The sequence below is a fragment of the Pinus tabuliformis genome, chromosome 9, assembly GCF_031772625.1.
Source record: "Pinus tabuliformis cultivar Carrire ecotype Pingquan chromosome 9, CPIR1, whole genome shotgun sequence".
Classification (NCBI taxonomy): domain Eukaryota; kingdom Viridiplantae; phylum Streptophyta; class Pinopsida; order Pinales; family Pinaceae; genus Pinus; species Pinus tabuliformis.
The window spans coordinates 151,399,299-151,422,565 of record NC_142307.1 but is presented as its reverse complement, the minus strand read 5'-3'; the positions used below and the strand labels follow the sequence as shown (position 1 = coordinate 151,422,565).

The 23,267-nt window shown below is 34.9% G+C and overlaps 2 protein-coding genes across 2 annotated transcripts; both read left to right on the top strand.

Moving 5' to 3' along the window:
* The first annotated feature begins 548 nt into the window (after positions 1-548).
* LOC149147581 (early light-induced protein, chloroplastic-like) lies at positions 549-1,084 on the top strand. The gene is made up of 3 exons (XM_089441879.1): positions 549-602; positions 694-732; positions 821-1,084. Exons 1-3 carry the CDS (start codon positions 549-551, stop codon positions 1,082-1,084), a joined length of 357 nt encoding a protein of 118 aa, XP_089298005.1.
* A 21,121-nt stretch (positions 1,085-22,205) lies between these two features.
* On the top strand, positions 22,206-22,878 carry LOC149147580 (early light-induced protein 1, chloroplastic-like). Its single transcript, XM_089441878.1, has 3 exons — positions 22,206-22,411; positions 22,522-22,560; positions 22,648-22,878. Exons 1-3 carry the CDS (start codon positions 22,298-22,300, stop codon positions 22,876-22,878), a joined length of 384 nt encoding a protein of 127 aa, XP_089298004.1. The 5' UTR covers positions 22,206-22,297.
* Positions 22,879-23,267: the final 389 nt, after the last annotated feature.

Here is a 23,267-nt window from a genome sequence, read left to right as displayed (position 1 = left end):
TTAATCTAATTATGGAAAATCCTTATGTATTTTAAACCTTTATTAACTAATTAAAATGCCCACTCCCTATGGACATTCAAAACCTACTCCCACCTGTTACAATAACCCTTTATAAAAAAAAGGATAGACGAGGATAGAAATGGTTCAAAACGTGATTTACACGAACTCCTAAATTCTAGCACGAAGTTGAGACTTACTACAGGTTGAATAATCTATGGTGATGGTGATGCCCTCTACTATTGTTGGAGGATCTACGTCTCAATTTTTATCCAACCACGTGGAAACATAGTCCGAGGAAGAGAAACCTCGACTTGGTTAAGCGTTTACCGTTCAATGAATGACGGTAGATTTTTCCGTATGGCCTCCACATCCTTATATATAACACAATAACCAGCCCTGGAGTCTCATAACAGATCAATAGTGGCTATTCTTCTTTAGTTATTTCATATTGTTCTCAAAGTCCATATAAATTAGATTCGTTCTCATACATAGTGTTCATTATTATATTGCGATCATGGCCGCTGTAAATGCATCAGTAATGGCGATGAATGGAGCATCGCTCCTGCAACGGAGGCCAGCGGAAAGGTCAACAACCAGCAGGGGTTAGTAATTCTGTCGCTGTTTCCGTATCCACGAATAGAAGGTTTTATGTTATTCTATATATAACTTAATTTGGGTCATGTGGATCCACAGCCGGAGTCAAGGCGATCAACTTCTACCCCTGCTGAGACGGTAAGCGATTATGCAAGCGCCAATTTTTACATTAACATGCACATGCACTGCACTGAACTGAATTGAATTGACATAAATAATAATGCAGGTGAGCACAAACTTTAAGGACGTGTTTGCTTTCAGTGGGCCAGCCCCAGAAACCATAAATGGGAGACTCGCCATGCTCGGATTCGTCTCAGCTGTCGGGGTGGAGATAGCGAGCGGGAAAGACCAGCGGAGGAGTTCCACTGTTTATTGGAAGCGCGCTTCTCTGATACCCATGTTCAAGGGAGTGTCCAAAGAGAGCAAATCACAGGAAATAATGTCTTCTGGGGCAGAGATGTTGAATGGCCGTTTTGCCATGATTGACTGAATACCTCAAGGGAGGTCCTCTCATCTCATGATCATCATCAGCTCTGTACCAAACTTCATACCCCTCTTAGCGTAGGTTGTAATCGAACCCAACTTGTATTCACTCAGCTATCACGAGATGGCCCTGTAACAAATTGTTTTGGCAGTTTGTGATATATTTGACAAGTTCATTCACAATCAGTACATCTTTGGCAGAAACTCTGATCTAACTTGGAAGGATAAAAACAAGCATAGCGATCAGTAACACAAACAAACTTTTATTCATTTGGTACTCGTAAATTTATAAATTCCGTACTAACTAATATTAATAATTATTCCAAAAATACTAGTAATTATTCCAAAAGTGAAGCGAATATTTAAATTTAAATAGATATTATAAAAATTAATATTTTAGTTTTATAAATTTTTATTATACATTAACTTGTACATATTTATATATAGTTATTATATATATATATATATAAACATTAGTTTTGATATATTTTTAACAAAATACTAAAATCATAGAATAACCAATGTTAAAAACAATCATTTAAACTCAATTAAAATGAATGGATTAAAAAATCTATGGTTTATATTATATTATTAATTAATATTATTTTCTAAAAACTAAATAAAATCTACTTATAGTGTATTTTAATTTATATATGAATGAAAAGTGGTGATATTTTAATTTCATATATAATTCCAATTAAAAAACAAATTTGATACATCATTCATAAAATACCCAAAGTAAAAGATAAAAGCATAGTGTGCAAAATTTAAGGAATAAAAAAAGCCAATAAATTACCCCTACCAAAAATTATTTTTTTTAACTAGAATAGTACACATAAAAGAGAATCAAATATGCTTAAAATCATGGACCTTGGTTGAACAAATGTACTTGTATTACTGCCTGTAATTTCCATGTCAAATGGCTAGGCATTTGTGTATAATTTTTTTGGTTTGTCACGAGTTGTTGTACTCTTGGAAATGGTAAGCTTTAGAGATCAATTAGATGGCCACACAATTTAGTTATGGGCTTTTATGCTAGTCCCATAGGGATGCACTGCAAGACTTGACAAGCCTCTTTTATGGTTATTTTTATCCCTGTAATCGATGGCTATGTTAGCAAGTACGGGCATTGAAACTTGAGAGTGATTCGGGTGAGAAAATGCCATTCAAAGTAGATATGAATTTGTAGTTGGGCGGGACTCTCATGTTCTTGTTAGGGACATAATTAAAACTACATTAATTCATTATAAATTTTTGTAAATAGCTCAAATCCATTAAAATCAAGCGAGTGAAGGTCTCAGAGGCTTTAGAACCCTTGAGGCCACTCTGTTTCATCACCCATACGTAAGATATTTTGCAATTACTTGTTGAAATTTTTTCCATTTGATGATGGTAAACATTGTGGAGTTACAAGAGACTTGATTCAAGCTAATGAATGATAATTTTGGATTAAGTTAAGACCTAGTGCATTTGTGATTCCCATGCCTAGATAACTAACAGGTGCATTAAGCATTTGGATAATTAACAAAAACAAATTCATGCAGGCTGCTGGTGCCTTTTCTTGTGATTTCCATCTCTATTGTTTATGATTCCCATCCCTGGATAAACAATTGGCAGTTTATGTATTACTCCCTCAATAAATAATAAATATGAGTTCCATCCATAACTCGTGTTTTCGATATCCCATGCCTTAATATCCCTATCATTAGTGGTGCATTTGTAATTTCCATTTCTAGGTTTTACAACCTCCTTGCAACTGAATAGTTTTGTTATGTGGAAGGAAGCCTCATTTTGAAGACACTCAGGGTTAGAAAAACCAAATGAAGTTGTATAGGTTTAAAGAAAAATATGCTTTAATTCATAGGTCTAAAGAAAATAAATTGTTCCAAATTGTTGTGACCACTCAGGCCATACCCAAATTCATAACTATTAAATAGACATCATCATTATAAGTTGTATACACCAGCACTCAAGCTTAGGCACATATTGAACCTCCACTTCTCCATGAGGAAACCCTAATCTCTATGTGTGCATTATCAGGCATTTTAACTTCATAGACCACATCAAGTTCCATAATGTTGTAGTCCCCATTCATAATGGTGGTACTCATATTTTCATTCATAAGAGAGTGGTAGAATAAACCCATTGTTTTTAATGCCTAGGACACAAATTTTAAATCATGATCCCCAATTGAGGTATAATGAACTGTGGGGGGAAATGTGAAAATGTCAAACTCTATATCGGAGACTATCAACTCAAATCCCATTTATTTTCCATTGATATGGGTGGCTATGATATAATATTGGGGGTAGAGTTTCTATGCACATTGGGATCACCCATAATGTATTTGAAAGAAATCTATATAGATTTCTCTAAAGGGGGACATGTATACACTCTTCAATGGATTTTGGTAAGGTCCCTTGAAATAGTCAATGCCCATAGTATGGAAAAATTATTAAATAAAGGCCACTATAGAATTATTTGCCAATTTAATTCCATATGAGTTATGGATAATCCATAATTTGACATAAGAAATACTCTTAAATTTTCAATTGTTCCTTCACAAAAATCATCAAGTCTTTCAAACACCAAAGACTAATTTTATCCATTCTTAAATAAAGCGTTAACATAACATTCCCTTGATCCTAGGAATTCAACCACAAAATGTACGTTCTTATTAACACCCTTTTGCACAAATTGATATAAGAAAAAATATCAATCAAGAACTATTGAAGGTGGAGGTCATACAACCTACTACAAGCCCTTACTCATGAGTAGTAGTCTTGATATTAAAGAAGGAAGGAACCTAGTGCAAGTGTCCTAATTATTAATGATCTTCTAGATGAAAAGCATGGAGAGAATTTTTTCAATAATAAACATATGAAGGTCAATATGAGTTTTTTGTGATTACTTTCAATATTTATTAAACTTCGTCAACCTTCTAGAGCCTTATGAAAAAAAATTCAAAGCCTTTCTATGCAAGTTTTTCTAGTCTTCTTTGACGATATTATGGTCTACAATAAAGCATTGGAACTACATATAGAGAATGTTGATAATTCATTGAAACTCTTTCGAGATGACCAATTTTTTATGAAGCATTCCAAAGGTGCCTTTTGGGCTCCTAGGTTTGAATATCCATGATTATCCCCATCCTAAAACACTTCGATTTTAAGGAGATTTTTAGGAAATAAATGATACTGCAAAATAATTGTGAACACTCATGGTAAAATTATAGCTCCCCTTACTGTACTTGGCAATGCTGCCTGTGTGTTTCATGACATGTCCTTAACCATCACTTGAGGATCTGTTAGCTCTAGAAATATGTCTGTTTACTAACACCTACGAGTTCTAGTGTAACATAAATCATGATCCCAAAAATTGGTATCAGATACAGGTTCCTTTAGGAATAACTTTACCACTAAAAGGTAAATTGATAGGGCATCCTGGCTAAACCAGAAAGTCGGGATGCTTATTCAAGTAAGATACAAGTACTTGATGGTACAAATTATGTATTTTGGAAAGTCAGTATGGAAGCCTATCGCATGTCCCTAGGTGTAGATGTTTGGAGTTTTGTATTAGTTGATTATATTGTCTGAGAAACCCCTCCTACAAATGAAAATGATAAAAATGTTTATGGGAACAATGAAAAGGCAAAGAGTGCAATTCTCTTTGGCCTTAATCAATATGACCTTGTAAAAGTAATTCAATGTAAGTCAACTAAGGAAGTATGCTACAAGCTCTAGAATAGTTATAAAGGAGATGAGAAAGTTAAGCAAGCCAAACCTCAAGCAATTAGAATGAGGTTTGAGAGCTTAAGAATGAATAAGGAGGAAAATATACCAGAATATTTTCTTAGATTAATGAGGTAGAAAATATGATTAGACGATTTGGAGAACAACTCATGAATGAAGTAGTTTTCTAGAATGTATTTATATCTCTTCCTATGAGATTCAGTTCTAGGATCTCATCTACATAAGAGATATCAAACATAAAGTCTGTTTTAATGAAGGCGCTACATGGAACTCTCACTTCCTATGAGATGAGAATAGAAAAAGAGAAGTTTGAGCAAAAGGAGGTAGAATTTAAACCCTCAATGAAGAATAAGGAACACAAATATCACCAAGAATGTTCCAAGTATGAATTTGATCAAGAGTTTGCTTAGTTGGCTAGAAAGCTAAAAGATGGTTTAGGAGAGTATAAGGGACATCTACCCTTCCAATGCTTTGAATGTGGAAGGTTTGAGAAATTTTCCTCCAAGTTTCCTTATTGAGATAAGACAAGAGAGGAAAAGGATCAGAAGCGCAGAGATAAAGCTCAAGAATATCATAAGAAGAATCATTTCAAGAAAAAATGGTCTCTACTCCAAAGAGGATAGTTTTGCATTAGAAGGAAATAGGCAAGAGTCTCCAAAAGATGAGGTTGATGAATTCTTACTCATGGCATTAGAATCTAAATCTAAATATAAGAACGAATCAAACCTCAAGGAAGAAGAAGATGAAAGTGTAGTAGATCTTGAAGGGGAGCTCATCAACGCCCTTGATGAATTAAAGATGACCTGAAGCAAGAAAAAAAAAGAGAAGTTGTTGTGAGATGAAGAAGGTATGAAGAGTTTGTTTACCAAAGTAAAAATTTTGAGGAAGCTATTAAGAGTGAAGACAATCTGGCACAACAATTAGAAGAAAAGGAAAATAATTGTAAGAAGCTAGAAGATGAGAGTAACCTCTCGAAACAATAATTGACCAAGAAAAGGGAGAAAATGATTATAAAAATATATAAACATGAAATTTTGTCTCTAAAACTCAAGCTTGATGATGCAAAAAGGGAAGAAGAGGTTTCTAATGGATTAATCATTGATTGGGAAATAACTGCCATAGTTTAGAAGCAAAGATTAGCTCTGAGAAAAAACCTTGATAAGTCCAAAATTGAGATGGAATTAGACAAAAAAATTGTTGAAGAAACAAAGAAACTAAACCACGTTATGAACAGTACAAGCCAAGGGAATTCGAACTTGGATCTGATCTATTCTCAACTTGGATTGCGTAATAGAGGCAGGCAAAATAGTGGAGGAGATTTGAACTTGTAACTTGTTCAGATCTGTGCTAGTTTGTGTGTAGCATGTGGAGATAGTACTGAGTACATGTGAGGAGTATTGTACTATGTATTGTTACATGTTCTCTATCATTATAATATACAGATAGTTGTGGGTTTTCAGTTGTATCCTTTCCCCATTACATACTGTGTTGATATGTGTGATTGATGTTTCAATGCGCACATGCGATTGTTTTTTTTAATTCCGCAAATTGATGATCAATGGTAGAGGAGGTTATGTATTATGCATGCATCGCGCAAATAGTGTATAATAAAGATAATCTCTATGAATAAGTGTTATATTATTGAAATTTCTACAGAACAAATATTCTTCAACCAAAGAGTAAAAATCCAAAAAAAAGAAGTGAAAATTTAGAGAAACAAAAAATCCTGAAAATTGCTAAAAAAAAATTCGAAAAAACAGTCACTAGGGTTCTAAATTTTTAAGCTACTCGAGTTGCCATTTGTTGGTATGAAGTTTCTTGGAAGTTGCACCAAAATCCTTCACTTATGTTAATCGTGACATATAACCCTAACAACAAAAATGAATGGTTTTCATTTCTCTTTAGATCTGAAAAATAAAATATCAAAACCCTCCAACAAATAATATACAAATATAAATGAACATGTACCATAAAATGATATATTGAGAATCCAATGGAAATAGCAGAACTTTGATTCTATTATTGGAAAATAAATGTTTATACATGTGAAGAGAATGTATAGACTTGGATCTAGAGACCCCCCTCTTTGGGATGGGTCCTTTGTACCCTATGCTTCAACTATTGGTTCAACTCATTGTCTCTCAAAGTGTATGTAATGGGTAAGAAGAAACGGTGATGGCCTGAACTAAAGATGGGAGCTCAAATCTCACAAGGAAATAATGAGGACGATGAGAATAGTCATGGTGAAGAATGAGGAGAAAACCATACTATTTATAACAAAATATTATGATAGATCTAGATTTAAGATAATAATAAAAAATGTTGGAATAAATCAAGATCTAACCGTTAGGAATATTTTATTGCATTTTAGAGAGGGAAATATTATTTAAAATTATCAAATATCTTTATTTAGAAAATTACTACAAAGATGGATAACATAGACATAGTCCAACTCTAGCCAAATAATTGCACACTTGCATCCATTGCTATTGGACAAGGAGCTTGCATCTAGAAGAAGGTAAATACTGCAATTTTCATCTTAATTCCAAGCCAAATAAACCTACATACATCACCCATTAGGCCAATTCCTCCATCGTACCCTTCTCCATAATACACAACAAAATAAGTGAGAAAGAAATAAGATTTATAGTGCTCATGTATAAACTTATTATTACATAAACTTTGTAAAATTTTAAAAAAATATTCAAATGTGGGAGAAGTTGGATAGTAAACTGCATTTATTTGCATTTATAAACCATAAGTAAAATTCGTTAAACTAACTAATTAATCTAATTATGGAAAATCCTTATTCTTTTAAACCTTTATTAACTAATTAAAATTCCCACTCCCTATGGACATTCAAAACCTACCCCCACCTGTTACAATAACCTTTTATAAAAAAAAAGGATAGACAAGTATAGAAATGGTTCAAAATGTGATTTACACGAACTCCTAAATTCTAGCACAAAGTTGAGACATACTACAGGTTGAATAATCTATGGTGATGGTGATGCCCTCTACTATTTCATTATTAAAAATCTAAAAATCTATTATTAAATTAGTTGGAAACGTTCCAATTATACAAGTGTGGTGCGCCAGTTGTTCGAGGATCTACGTCTCAATGTTTATCCAACCACGTGGAAACATAGTCCGAGGAAGAGAAACCTCGACTTGGCTAAGCGTTTACCGTTTATGCAAGCGCCAGTTTTTACATTAACATGCACTGCACTGAACTAAATTGAATTGACATAAATAATAATGCAGGTGAGCACAAACTTTAAGGATGTGTTTGCTTACAGTGGGCCAGCCCTAGAAACCATAAATGGGAGACTCGTCATGCTCAGATTCGTCTCAGCTGTCGGGGACATAGGAACAGATGCAAGGGAGCAGTTATGACAACGCGGTCTCGGAACAATGAGTACATGAGATTCAACAAGCAGCCGCTCAGTGCACTGCCGACCTTGTAGCAGTTTGAGCAGAGTTGGGAGGTCTTTGCGAAAGGATCTCTACACTGACAGAGTGACTCGAGGGTGAGTCATGATGTTTGTTTTGGAGGCCTGTTGGGCGTGGAATCCCCCACATGGCAAGTTTTAGGGCTTAAAGACCATTGTAAATACTTAGCGAATTGCGAGTGTGTGGCACGATGTTGTAATAGAGTCATAGAGTCATAGAGTCATAGTGTCATATTGAGAGAACTACCCATGGTCGGCAGACCATGGGATTGTATAAAATGGATTGATGGCAATGGAATATAAGGATAGAAAAGTATCTGAAGTGTAGATTTGTGTCTTTGGGTCATAGAGTAGGAGAAGGCTCTGCAGCTGAGTGCGCATATGCCTAGTAGTATGCAATTGAGTGCGCAGACCCCTGCAGCTAAGTGCGCAGGGTAGGTTGAGTCTATAACCATTTGAAATGTTAATAAAGAGAAGTTTTACCATATTTTTGTGTATATTTTCCTGTTCTATGCATTAAAGTATATTGGGTATGAATTGCATGTTTACTGGTTATTTACTCCACGAACTTATATGAATATGCTGAGTAAGTGAATGTAATAAAAGGTATCTATTTACGTGAAGGTAACTAACTGTTATAAGGAGATAAGTAAGATCCATGGCGTGACTTGGGGAAATAGTGCAGATCACTACTCCAGCAGTGTGAAAGCCCCATAGTCCCATGTTACGGATACGCGAAGGCAAAGATAATAGGTTGCGAAGGCCATATAGGTCCAGGAATTACGCGAAGTAACATGCATGAAGGTATTCACAGTTGGACTAAATCAAACCCCTCAGACATCTCAAGGGTGCGGAAACCTGGTTCCAACATCCCCCCATACTGCTTTGGGTGACACCTCAGTCTGCACTGCACGAACTGTTGCTGAAAGGGCCAGTAGTACCTGGATTTGTTTGTCTAATTAAACTCCCAACCTGTGTCAAGACCCAACAACCCAACAAGATGCATATTGAAGGTAGAGTGTTTGTGGAGAATTTTGATGGCCCGGGTGCTAGTATTGTTGTTGGTTGGCATCCAAGTGAACCTTGTTTGACTTACTATTGGCCCTCAGTTTTGGTCTATTTTTTCATTACGGAAAAATAGTTAGGGTTATGAAATGAATATGGAATGTAGAAAATAAATAAAGGTAAATAGAGAATGATATTTAGGGTTATGAAATGTTAGGGCTATGGAATGAATATAAGATGTACATATGTACATTGGATTAGGTATAGGGTAAATGTAGTAGGATGGACATAGGCTAATGGGTATAGAAGAAGGAAAATGTGATGAATATGCATTCAGGTATTAACTCAATTTCAACAAATTCTAAAAATTTCTACAAAAATTTGAATTTACAAGAGCAAAATTGTGCACTTACTATTCTTGTACTTCCCTGTAGTATTGCATGAATGTTGTAGTTCTTTAACAATATTGGATGAAGTTGTCTTGATCAAATATCGTAGATAGATAGAGCTTATTTATGCCTTATGTTCTAGCATCCTTCATTGATTCTGGTCCATTGATTGTTGATGTCGTTCAGGTCCCTCTTCAATTGATTCATAATAACTCAGGTCTCTTTTGTCATGTACATTTTTATGCAATATATACATGTTTTTGCTAACATTTCAGGTCCCTCTGCAATTGAATTCAAAAATATTTCAGGTCCCAACTGCCAACAATACAAGTTCCATCGTCAATTCAGCTGCACAACTAAGTTTATTTTTGTGAACCTTCCCCCCTTGCTGATGGGAAGACTTGTCCTCAAGTCTTCTTTATTCTGGAGGATGATTCCTGCAAACGCAAACTGAAGAAATGGCAAAACAAAATAGAGAATTCATATTGGCCAAGCAAGTTGGTTTTCCAATATGAATTCGAGTTTGTATTGTCCCACTTTCATGGATTTTAACAACCAAACTCTATTATTTTTGAAATTTTTCTATTTTTTTTTCTGAATGGAGGTGGGGTGTAATGGAGTAGGGAAGTATGAAAGCTTATGAAAATAGTTTATATTGAAGTCATGATGTAGTAGTAAGTCTGGACTTCAACATGCTTCGTCATGGAGCTTAACATACAGTATGGATGATGAACAATATGAATTCAAATCATGAACAAATGATGATGATCAAAATACGAATTCAATATGAAAGACTTCTTTGAAGATTGATGTGACTTGACATGGTACTGAACTTGATTGCTTCTCCTAATGATTGTCTTCATGGCTTTTTGCCTTGATCTCGATCATGTTGTAGGGTTTGTTGATGTTGTTGGTCAACATTGAAGAGCAAGCTTCAAGAGTTTGAGTTTCATTGAATGAACTCAACATCAGGTGAATTTTCACTTTGCTTTGACTTGAACATTTGTATTCATATTTTGGAATATGAATTTGACTTTGAAAATTACTTCATCCATGGACTTCACACCTTCATTCTTCCTGTGACCTGCAAAAAACATAGCATTTGCCTGCAATACAACATTAGATGATGGAGGAAGAGAGGTGTATTGTCTCTCTTCTTCCAATAAATATGTAAATCATTACAAGCATTTCTTATAAAACAAGTCCAAAGATTATATACAAACAAAATGCATTTATTTACCCCTTTGAGGAATGGTTGGCAGCCTAGACCTCCTAGTGGCATTTTGTTTACAAAATATTTGTTTGATATCGAATTAGAGTGATTCCAAAGCCACGTAGAAGTGAATTCATATGGCTTCCTCCAGTATAAACAGGTTTTCAAAATGGCTTAAAATGATATGGTAAAAATTATAAGGAGTGCCATGTTTGATAGAGCTTCTAATTGTTAATTTTTAACTAGACCAACAGTCACTGTTAGAAGCGTAACTTCTTCGATAAATATCACATCAATGTAATTCCACTTGGATATTAAAGTAGATTCATTTTTGTATTTCCAGTAGAAACTGGTTTTAAAAAGTTTTAGGCTTGATATTACAAAATTGGTGATGAACAGGCCTAGGAGGCAGAGTTTTGCTATGCTAGTTTGAAGACATGCAGTCACTAAATGTGGCATAACTTTTTCATTTCACCTCCAAATGGGATGATTCAAATTGTGTCTTAAACTAGACTTGAATATATATCTCCCGTATAAATAGGTTTTGAAAAGAAGATGATTTGGTATTTAAAATATGCCAATGAACAGTCAAGACCTAGAATTGTCACCATGCAGATGTTTCGACAAGCAATTAGTATTTCAAGAATAACTTTTTCATATAATACCTGATTGAAGTGATTCAAATTGATTTGGAAACTAGATTCAAAGGGCTATATTCCCTATGAATTTCAGATAAAAATGTTCCCATTATCACTTCATATATAGGTTGTACTAACTCTGTCCTAAACATTTCACTTGAGACCTAGTTTTGATTTTGATCACATTTTTATTTGTGATATAAATTGAGAACTTCAAAATGGATTCCAAAACTAGATTTCAAGAGATATGTAAATAAACCATGATTTCAAAATGATCCTATATGCTTACCCAAAATAGGCTTGTTCTTACTGCATTTTTCCATGTAGTCCTTTCAAATGAATATTGAACAATGATTCGAAGAAATTGTTTGAAACAAATTTATTATGGAAGTCTTATTGTGAATTCATTCTACTTGTTTATTTATTCTATCCTATCCTATTCTATTTTAGAAAAATAATTCATTCTCTCAAGTATAAGAGAATTTCCAATGCATCCATTTTCGTAACAAGATCATAAGTAAACTCATATCCAAATTTGGAAAATATACTTTAATGAATGTTTGGACATGAAAATTTCTCTGATCATAAAGATTTGATGAGAAAGAATGTTGAATAATGGAGTAGTGTTGTAGCCTATTCTTTAACATCATTTTTTAGATCTTGTCTTGCAAATGGATTTTGTAGTTTTTTTTTTTTTTGATTTTATGTTTTTGTTGGGGGGTATTGTTGTGGAAACCTAATTTTAGGATCTCTATTTCTAGGCATAAAGAAACATAACTAAGAGAATTGTATCTTAACTAAATTTTTAGTGTTTTTGTTTATCTTTTTTGGACTATGCTGATAATTGCCTCCCCGGCAACGGCGCCAAAATGTTGAGCTAATTTATTGACTAAATTAACACAAGTATTTAATTATCAATCCGGGTTTGTAAAACTTGGAGGCAAATCCACTGTATATGGACATCAGATATAATCAAGTTTAGAAGATAAAACTTGAAGAATTAAGGAAGTACATATTACAAATATAAACTTATTTTAGCAATTTCTACTTCATTTATGTAATATATGAGGGAAGAGGCTCCTAACTTAGGAGAACCAGGTTGTCCTTCCCTACAATACTACTTTCATGAAGATAAATCTAAGAGCACTAATTAACAATGGTTTATGATGCAGAAGATGTAAAAGAAGAGGCTCCTAACTAAGGAGGTCCAGATTGTCCTCCTTCACAATCCTACTATATCACAATCACCATTGCTTCAAACCAGAAATGCATAAATAACTTCAAATAAGAAAAGGAGAATGAAATTCAGTTTTAGTTCAAGATCAAATAGAAGGGGAATTTAACTTAAATTCCTGTGTGTTCCTTCATATGTAGATTAGAATTAAACCAATATTCATTCAACAATCATCACACATCTAAATACATTTGAAACAAAAACTAGTCTATGAAAACTATGAAAATTGAACCAAGAAGTGTACTTAGCTTGGTGTGGGGGCCCTCCACCCTTGCCTTGCACACTTGAAGAAATCTCAGCTACAACAACTTCAGTAGATCAACCAAGCATGAACAACAAATTGGAATGAAAACAAGTTCTTCAAATTAGCTCCCAACTCCAATTATACAAAAGTTACATACAAATTCCATTACAAAAGCCATCAAAGTCTTGGCTTTAAATAGAGGTTTAATGAAACAAACTGATCTATATTATCTCTAACACTCATATCTACTCATATCCACCTATCTAAGTCGAACTCATCCAATTCATCCCAAGAAATATGGTCAATCCCATAAAATCTCAAAACTGCCCCATTTCCTAGGGATTTTCTGGTGACTAGTCATGTTTGACCAGCCTTGACCGGGCCTAATAAAGCTTGTTCTGGCCGAACCAAGTGGAGTTAGCTTAGTCCTAGTTCCCAAGCTATCCATCCATGCATCAAACTCGAGCCCAAGTGTCCTGCAAACATGTCATCCACATAGCTATTACGGGAATTTCCGATTCAGTCCAAAATTGCACTTGAAACTCAATTTTCATAAAAAATTCTAGAAATTGCAAAATTAAAATTAAACACCTGAATATGCATAAAATACATCAAAATGAGATGGAAATGATGGAAAATGTTTGGAAAATATAAGAATTAGGTAAGTTTTCCTAAGCAAAAATAGACCAAAACTGAGGGCCAACATCTCAGCGAGAAGCAAAAATGGATCAATGTGAGGAATTAAAAAAAGTTGCACTTGCACAAAAAAAGCAAGCATTAGTCCTATGGAAACAATTTTAAACATGACCTAAAAATGGTCATTTTAAAATTAAGGGAAGACATTGCAATACATATGGAACAAGTGCAAATCGAAATGATTAACTTTATCATAAGCGCATAAGAAGAAATGCTATTATTTATATATGCATGGTGTAAAGTTATATGATGGCAAGTATATGATAATATGCAAAAGGGTAATATTATTATCATCAAACATGCGCATTGTTTTTAAGGGAAATACATCAACGAAATATATATAAGGCAATATTTCATAAGGAAATATATGCGCACTGAACCATTTGCATACAACAAAGGAATGTGTTAAACATATGCACTGTATTAAAACATAATCTTTTTGCATCCTGAAAATGGCAAATGAGTATGGCGGAGTAAATGATATTAGGCAGGGGATATGATTCAAACAGGCTTTCAAAACTTTCTCAAACTTATGGCAATACAATTCGATGGGCACGATGGTAATACAGCAAAGGGTAAGGATATGCGCCATTAAATTGAAATAGTTTATATGTGCATGGTTCATATGAGAAGGAATGAATGGTGAACAGCTATAGGTAATGGCGAAAGTAAAAAAATAAAACCATGATTTATTTTTTTACAGCAGTCACGACATAATGAGTTGGTATGCAGAAGGATGGCCACGATGGAAGCAATCAAACAACAGAGAAGCGGTCAAATCAGAATTTAAACTACACCATCATTGCTATTTTGAAAGCTCAGAAAGAAAGGGAGTAACGATGTGCAGCCACTTGCGTTCATACAACACAATGAAAATATTTTACAATGAAAATATTTAAACACGGTTCCAATTATAAGTTTGATGGTTATGCACGGCGTACCAGACAACAGTAAATGGTAAAAACATTTTGAAAAAACCTTGTGGGAAGTAAAACGTTTTAACAAGAGCTACAGCTACAGTCAACAGGTAAAAACGTTTTGACATAAACCCTGTGCGAAGAGCTCCGCCATTGTGGCCATCATGGCCATTGAGAGGCTCAGGAAAGATGGTAGATGCCATTGGCATATGGCTGAAAGAAGTGAAACGTTTTAACAGAAGCAACAACGTAGAATATATAAGCAAGCTGTGAGAAGAATAATGCACTGGTTCAAAGAGAGAGCGTAATTCTCTCAATGTTAGCAGCGCTCCACTAGACTCCAGAAATCCCGGGAAAGAAGGTAAGAGATCGCCTCCAACTGTTAGTGGATTTCAAGGAAATAATACTTGTGTTAAGCATTGCATTGTGAGCTAAAACTTCAGTTAAACAACCTGAGCGATTGCCACATATTTGCCATTAATTTAATAAATGAATCCTCGCAAAGGCAATTTTATTTAATTAAATTGGCGCTGGAGATCTGGCTGACGTGTAAGCTCAAGCAGAATGGACTGAGAAAGATATTTTTGAGCAAAATGGTAAGAGCCAAAATCCGATTCATTTTCATTAATGCAGCGGATATTCTTGAGGAAATCTCGGGATATTTTAATAAAAACATCAGTTATAAGATAATGCATTTACCAGTGTCATTGTCATCATTCATTGAAACTCTTCCATCAATAAGGTCGTAGGATGTTTAGATGTAGTTTAATAGTGGAAAACGCAGGTTAATTGAGCCACGATGCAGAGGAATCACAACACTTCATCACAGCCAGTGAGTTTGCTTGCACAAATAAGGCACGGGGAATGAGTTGTTAACGGTGAAATGGAGACAATCAAAATAAATCATCTGACATATCCCGGTTCTCCCTGAAATAAAATGTTTATTACGGGTTGACTGCATGCTGAAGTAATGAATAAAAAGTTTGAGTGCAGTTTTGAAAACATGGAGTTTGCTGAGCCGAAAATTACACCTGTCCATGCATTTTTATGATCAAACAAGTCGAGTTTCAGTTTGATGCATGAAGGAATGGGTCTTTAAAAATAAAGTGCGGGCATATGTTTAAAGATTTGCGTTTATATTTGCTAATGCAAAGCCAAATTTATATTGATTGTCATATGTTGATTAAATAAAACAGTGCAATGGTTTATATTGGTCATTGGGCAGTGAACTGTCATATGTTGATGCAGTGTTTTAAATTGGTCATAGTTATATACAGTCCTAAAGATTAGTTATTGAATCTTGGTTTCCATGAACAGGGTAGAGATGTTGCAAAGACAGAGACAAAGGAGTTTTTTTTTTAAATTTGATGAAACAGAGGATAGAATATAAGAAATAGATTAATAAAAACATGTTTATTATGTTTTTATAATCTTTTTATCAAAATTTTGTTCATGTTTTTGAGGATTGGTCTCATCTCTTTGTCAAGGCATTGGAAAAGAGGTAAGCAGGATGCTAGAGAAACATTTGAAGGAAAAAATTGATTTCAAATTGAATGATCATTCAATCTCAGAAATGCATTTCAATTTTGAGAAACTACTATTTTTCATTGCTTTTTTTGGGCAAATGAAAATGAAATTTGAAAAACGAAAACATGGGTTTTCTTTAGAACGAGCCTAATTAGACTTCATGGGGGCAATTTTTTCAAATTCATTTCTGTTTGGGATATTTTTATGGTTCTTTCAACCCCTATTTTGCAAATTGCATGGGTAAACGAGTGGCTAAATTGAAAGTGAATGCCTAGACATAAAAAATTGCTTCTTTTAATGAGATGTAAGGGCAACTGGATATTGGATGCTTTGAGTAAAATTATTGATTTGAGTTGGACATGAATCCTGTGTCGGAATGTATTGCCAAATTCAAGTTTTATTTGTCATCTGAAGTTGCTCATCCAGAATGATATATTGGTAAAGAATGTCATCCACAAGAAAAGAGAAGAAGTACATGAAAGCATAGATATCCTTTTACAGGTAGCTCAAGAGAAAGCTTCATCTTCAAGGGACAGAGCCATTGGTAGAACAGCAAGGGAGGTCAGCATACAGAGGCAGAAGATCAATGAGACAAAGGCAAGCATGAGGACATGCTTGAAGATCAGCAAGGGGGAGATGTTGGCCCTCAGTTTTGGTCTATTTTTGCTTAGGGAAACTTACCTAATTCTTATATTTTCCATCCATTTTCCATCATATCCATCTCATTTTGATGTATTTTATGCATATTCAGGTGTTTAATTTTAATTTTGCAATTTCTAGAAGTTTTTATGAAAATTGAGTTTCAAGTGCAATTTTGGACTGAATCAGAAATTCCCGTAATAGCTATGTGGATGACATGTTTGCAGGACACTTGGGCTCGAGTTTGATGCATGGATGGACAGCTTGGGAACTAGGACTAAGCTAACTCCACTTGGTTCAGCCAGAACAAGCTTTATTAGGCCCGGTCAAGGCTGGTCAAACATGACTAGTCACCAGAAAATCCCTAGGAAATGGGGCAGTTTTGAGATTTTATGGGATTGACCATATTTCTTGGGATGAATTGGATGAGTTCGACTTAGATAGGTGGATATGAGTAGATATGAGTGTTAGAGATAATATAGATCAGTTTGTTTCATTAAACCTCTATTTAAAGCCAAGACTTTGATGGCTTTTGTAATGGAATTTGTATGTAACTTTTGTATAATTGGAGTTGGGAGCTAATTTGAAGAACTTGTTTTCATTCCAATTTGTTGTTCATGCTTGGTTGATCTACTGAAGTTGTTGTAGTTGAGATTTCTTCAAGTGTGCAAGGCAAGGGTAGAGGGCCCCCACACCAAGCTAAGTACACTTCTTGGTTCAATTTTCATAGTTTTCATAGAATAGTTTTTGTTTCAAATGTACTTAGATGTGTGATGCTTGTTGAATGAATATTGGTTTAATTCTAATCTACATATGAAGGAACACACAGGAATTTAAGTTAAATTCCCCTTCTATTTGATCTTGAACTAAAACTGACTTTCATTCTCCTTTTCTTATTTGAAGTTATTTATGCATTTCTGGTTTGAAGCAATGGTGATTGTGATATAGTAGGATTGTGAAGGAGGACAATCTGGACCTCCTTAGTTAGGAGCCTCTTCTTTTACATCTTCTGCATCATAAACCATTGTTAATTAGTGCTCTTAGATTTATCTTCATGAAAGTAGTATTGTAGGGAAGGACAACCTGGTTCTCCTAAGTTAGGAGCCTCTTCCCTCATATATTACATAAATGAAGTAGAAATTGTTAAAATAGGTTTATATTTGTAATATGTACTTCCTTAATTCTTCAAATTTTATCTTCTAAACTTGATTATATCTGATGTCCATATACAGTGGATTTTCCTCCAAGTTTTACAAACCCGGATTGATAATTAAATACTTGTGTTAATTTAGTCAATAAATTAGCTCAACACTTACGATGGTTATAGTGATGTGGAAGTGATTTGATGAAGTGTTGTAGAGGCACCAGTGACTTCTGGAGGTCATGTAGAGGCTTGCGAAGCTTTGGAAGAAGTTTGAGAAATTTATGAGTTGAGGAAAGATGTTTCCCTTCATCCTCTACCCCAGTTGCATGGATGATGAGTCACGGGATGATTGAAAAGCTCCAGTCATTGGTAGGCAGTCCTATGGAGAGACTGGGGAGATCTATTCAAATTTAACCTATGTTTTAAGTGTGACAGAGTTTTTTCAGGAGTTTTTCTCTACATTCCTCACGCCGTTAAGCTAATTTTGGCATTGTCAGATGTTCTTGATCAGAATTTTTCAGCATATGGTAGGAAAAGTTCGCGGGTCTGCTAGAAGTTGATCAAAGTTGAAAATATCAAATGGATAGTGGTGTTAGTGGTTGATTTAGTAAAAAATCCTATCTTAACCAAATCTTAAGCGTGTGCAAAAATGGTTAAGTGATCCATAACATGTACAATTTACAAAGTTACTCAACATAGGAAAGTGATAAATAGAGGAAGGTACTAATTGGTTGGTTTTCTTGAGAACGTTAGAGTATTCCATTCTGAGGGTCTCGAGAATGAGTATATATTGCAGCAACGACTCACATTGTTTGGCATTTTTTTATCAATGTATTGTGTGCAGAAATTAGAGATAGAGTTTAGAAGAAGATTTATATTTTATGTTTTGATTGTGGCCTAAAATTGGCAGCTTGTGGTGTGTTAGAGAGCAGAGATTGTTGTGACTAGAAGAGAAGAAATAACCCTCTTAAGGGATTTTTTTTTTTTTTTTAGATTTGATGTGTAGGATGATGGTGTTCGTGGGTTTCTCATGTTGAGCTGATTGAGAACCCATTATAAAACATTTATGAAATGTGGTTTGCATGGAGGAAGTGAAGGCGTGGAGGCTTAAGAGTAGACATTGATTTGGCATATTCAGTAAAAGGAAGATATTTCTCCATCCAGTTGGAGTTGGATAGTCCAATGGTAGTTGGGAGAGGATCGTTGGTCGTGGGAGCTTCGAGCAGATATATTTTGATATATCTATGAGAGGAAACAATTTTCCGGTCTGATGGATGCCATCATAATTTGAAGAGGGCTGATTCTTCTAGCTTATGGGTGTAAGCTAATCCATGTACAATTTGTTCAACAGATTAATAAAATAATTGAGCAGTGCAACAAAAGTAGGGTGGTGTTCTCTCGAAAGGGTTTTGAACATGAATACTTGTGTTCTTATGTGTGCATGCTTGTGTTGATGTTTCTCATGGTTATTATGTTTGAGTTTATTGTTTCTTTCATATTTAGTTAAGGCAATATTTTGAATGGGCATGGTTATTTGATATTGTGGTAACAATTTTAAAATTGATATAAAGGCCATCACTACTGATTCATCCCCCCCCAATACTCAATACTCAAATACATTTCCAACATAATTTTTTCTTTGTAGTCAGTCAGCAATGCAGAGCCCTAGACCAACTAGTCGGGGAGTGTTGTGGAGATTTTCACACACTGAGACCTAAGCCTAACCCCCTCTAAATCAATTTTTTGGCACGCTCTGGTTTTGACCTCGAGATTGTGGAGCTTTTCAAGCTCCCTACAAGGACAAATTACTATTTCTCAATGTAAGTGATCGATGGGGGTTTGTGGAATCCTATCCCAGTGACCCTAAATCTAATTACAAGATTTTTTTTCCCTATTGCCCAATTGGGCTTAATCTATGTGAGTTAAGTTATAATTAATGTGGACCGTTTCAAGTCTTTCCTTAGTGGTTGTAACCAAGCGCTAGTTTTATTAGGGTGTGAGTGTGTGAATAATGTGTATGTGGATGTGTTTATTAAATCATGTTTTATGATGGCAATGCTACTGAGAAATAAAGTGCATAAACTATAAATAATAGTAAAATAACAACAAACGGAAGCACGCAATTCCCCACGCAAAAATCTATGAAACGACAAGAACAAATGAGGACAATACAAGCAACCCAAAGAAACGAAAATACCAAAAGATTTAATGCATAAGGGGCTAGGATCTAAGGCTAGATCTGCTAAAATGATGCAAAAAAATCCAAGAAAAAACATAAGGGAAAGTATTGGAAAATAACATAAATCAAATTGTGAAAAGAAGGATGCTCGTGGCGATCCTAAAGAATAAATTCAACACATGTCTCAAAAGGAAACAAATCATTCTAAAAATTACCTAAAAAGGACTACAAAATGATGGCAACAACGTTGGAAAACAATGGCTAAATGTTCTGCGCACTAGATTCCTCAACTGAACAAATTGTCTCCAAAATGGTAGAGGTGTACTCTAAACCCTAAGGGGATTTCGCTTCCTCCTCGAAATGAGAAAACGTACTAAGAGACTCTAGGCCTGGGGGTGAAAGGGAACAAGAAGAAATCCCTGCTGACACACGTGCATAACTGTGGCCAAAATTATGAAAAAAAATTGTACAAATAGGGGGCACAAGTTTTGACATGTTTAATGTGTCCTCAAGCATAAAAAGGCTCAAAACGTCCATATGGGGTGCAATATTTTGTCAAAAAAAATGTGCTCCCTCCCCAAAGGAATTTCTTCGTAAATTTATTGCAAACAGTGTCATCTCTTGCACGAATGGTACATGTGACCTACAAAAAAGACAAGGAAACCCAACAAAACAAATATTCTTCAATCAAAGAGTAAAACTCCAAAAAAAGAAGTGAAAATTGAGAGAAAGAAAAAATCCTGAAAATTGCTAAAAAAAATGTCGAAACAACAGTCACTAGGGTTCTAAATTTTTAAGCTACTCGAGTTGCCATTTGTTAGTATGAAGTTTCTTGGAAGTTGCACCAAAATCCTTCACTTATGTTAATCGTGACATATAACCCTAACAACAAAAATGAATGGTTTTCATTTCTCTTTAGATCTGAAAAATAAAATATCAAAACCCTACAACAAATAATATCCAAATATAAATGAACATGTACCATAAAATGATATATTGAGAATCCAATGGAAATAGCAGAACTTTGATTCTATTATTGAAAAATAAATGTTTTATACATGTGAAGAGAATGTATAGACTTGGATCTAGAGATCCCCCTCTTTCGGATGAGTCCTTTGTACCCTATGCTTCAGCTATTGATTCAACTCATTGTCTCTCAAAGTGTATGTAATGGGTAAGAAGGAAGGCCTGAACTAAAGATGGGAGCTCAAATCTCACAAGGCGATAATTAGGACGATGAGAATAGTCATGGTGAAGAATGAAGAGATAACCATATTATTTATAACAAAATATTATGATAGATCTAGATTTAAGATAATAATAAAAAATGTTGGAATAAATCAAGATCTAACCGTTAGGAATATTTTATTGCATTTTAGAGAGGAAAATATTATTTAAAATTATCAAATATCTTTATTTAGAAAATTAATAAACTACATTTATTTGGATAATAAACTGCATTTATTTACATTTATAAACCATAAGTAAAATTCTTTAAACTAACTAATTAATCTAATTATGGAAAAATCCTTATGTTTTTTAAACCTTTATTAACTAATTAAAATGCCCACTCCCTATGGACATTCAAAACCTACTCCCACCTGTTACAATAACCCTTTATAAAAAAAGGATAGAGGAGGATAGAAATGGTTCAAAACGTGATTTACACGAACTCCTAATTCTAGCACGAATTTGAGACTTACTACAGTTGAATAATCTTTGGTGATGGTGATGCCTCTACTAATTCAAGTGCGTGTGCAGGGACTTAACGCGATAACCGGGAGCGGCAAATTCGGCATTAATAATAATTGCCCGCTCCGTATTATAGCTAAGTGGCTTGCTTGCTCTAAAGGCATTAAATACCCAATAATGATTGGTTAGCTCCAGCCTCTATTTTCAGTGCGGTGCGCCGGTTGTTCGAGGATCTACGTCTCAATTTTTATCCAACCACGTGGAAACATAGTCCGAGGAAGAGAAACCTCGACTTGGCTTAAGCGTTTACCGTTCAATGAATGAGACGGTAGATTTTTCCGTATGGCCTCCACATCCTTATATATAACACAATAACCACCCCTGGAGTCTCATAACAGATCAATAGTGGCTATTCTTCTTTAGTTATTTCATATTGTTCTCAAAGTCCATATAAATTAGATTCGTTCTCATACATAGTGTTCATTATTATATTGCGATCATGGCCGCTGTAAATGCATCAGTAATGGCGATGAATGGAGCATCGCTCCTGCAACGGAGGCCAGCGGAAAGGTCAACAACCAGCAGGCAGCTTCGAGTAAAATGCATGGCAGGGGTTAGTAATTCTGTCGCTGTTTCCGTATCCACGAATAGAAGGTTTTATGTTATTCTATAAGGTTTTATGTTATTCTATATAAACTTAATTTGGGTCATGTGGATCCACAGCCGGAGTCAAGGCGATCAACTTCTACCCCTCCTGAGACGGTAAGCGATTATGCAAGCGCCAATTTTTACATTAACATGCACATGCACTGCACTGAACTGAATGAATTGACATAAATAATAATGCAGGTGGGCACAAACTTTAAGGACGTGTTCGCTTTCAGTGGGCCAGCCCCAGAAACCATAAATGGGAGACTCGCCATGCTCGAAATCGTCCCCCTCCAGCTGGGCGGGGTAGAGATTAGCGAGCGGGAAAGACCAACTGGCAGAGATGTGAATAGAGGTGGGCGTTTTGCCATGATTGGCCTCGTTGCGCTGGCCTTGACTGAATACCTCAAGGGAGGTCCTCTCATCTCATGATCATCATCAGCTCTGTACCAAACTTCATACCCCTCTTAGTGTAGGTTGTAATCGAACCCAACTTGTATTCACTCTGCTATCACGAGATGGCACTGTAACAAATTGTTTTGGCAGTTTGTGATATATTTGACAAGTTCATTCACAATCAATCATATAAATATATTTCTGATCAGTACATCTTTGGCAGAAACTCTGATCTAACTTGGAAGGATAAAAACAAGCATAGCGATCAGTAACACAAACAAACTTTTATTCATTTGGTACTCGTAAATTTAAAATTCCGTACTAACTAATATTAATAATTATTCCAAAAATACTAGTAATTATTCCAAAAGTGCAGCGAAAGAACTAGAATTTTTTAATTGCAAAAATTGTATTAGTACATATAT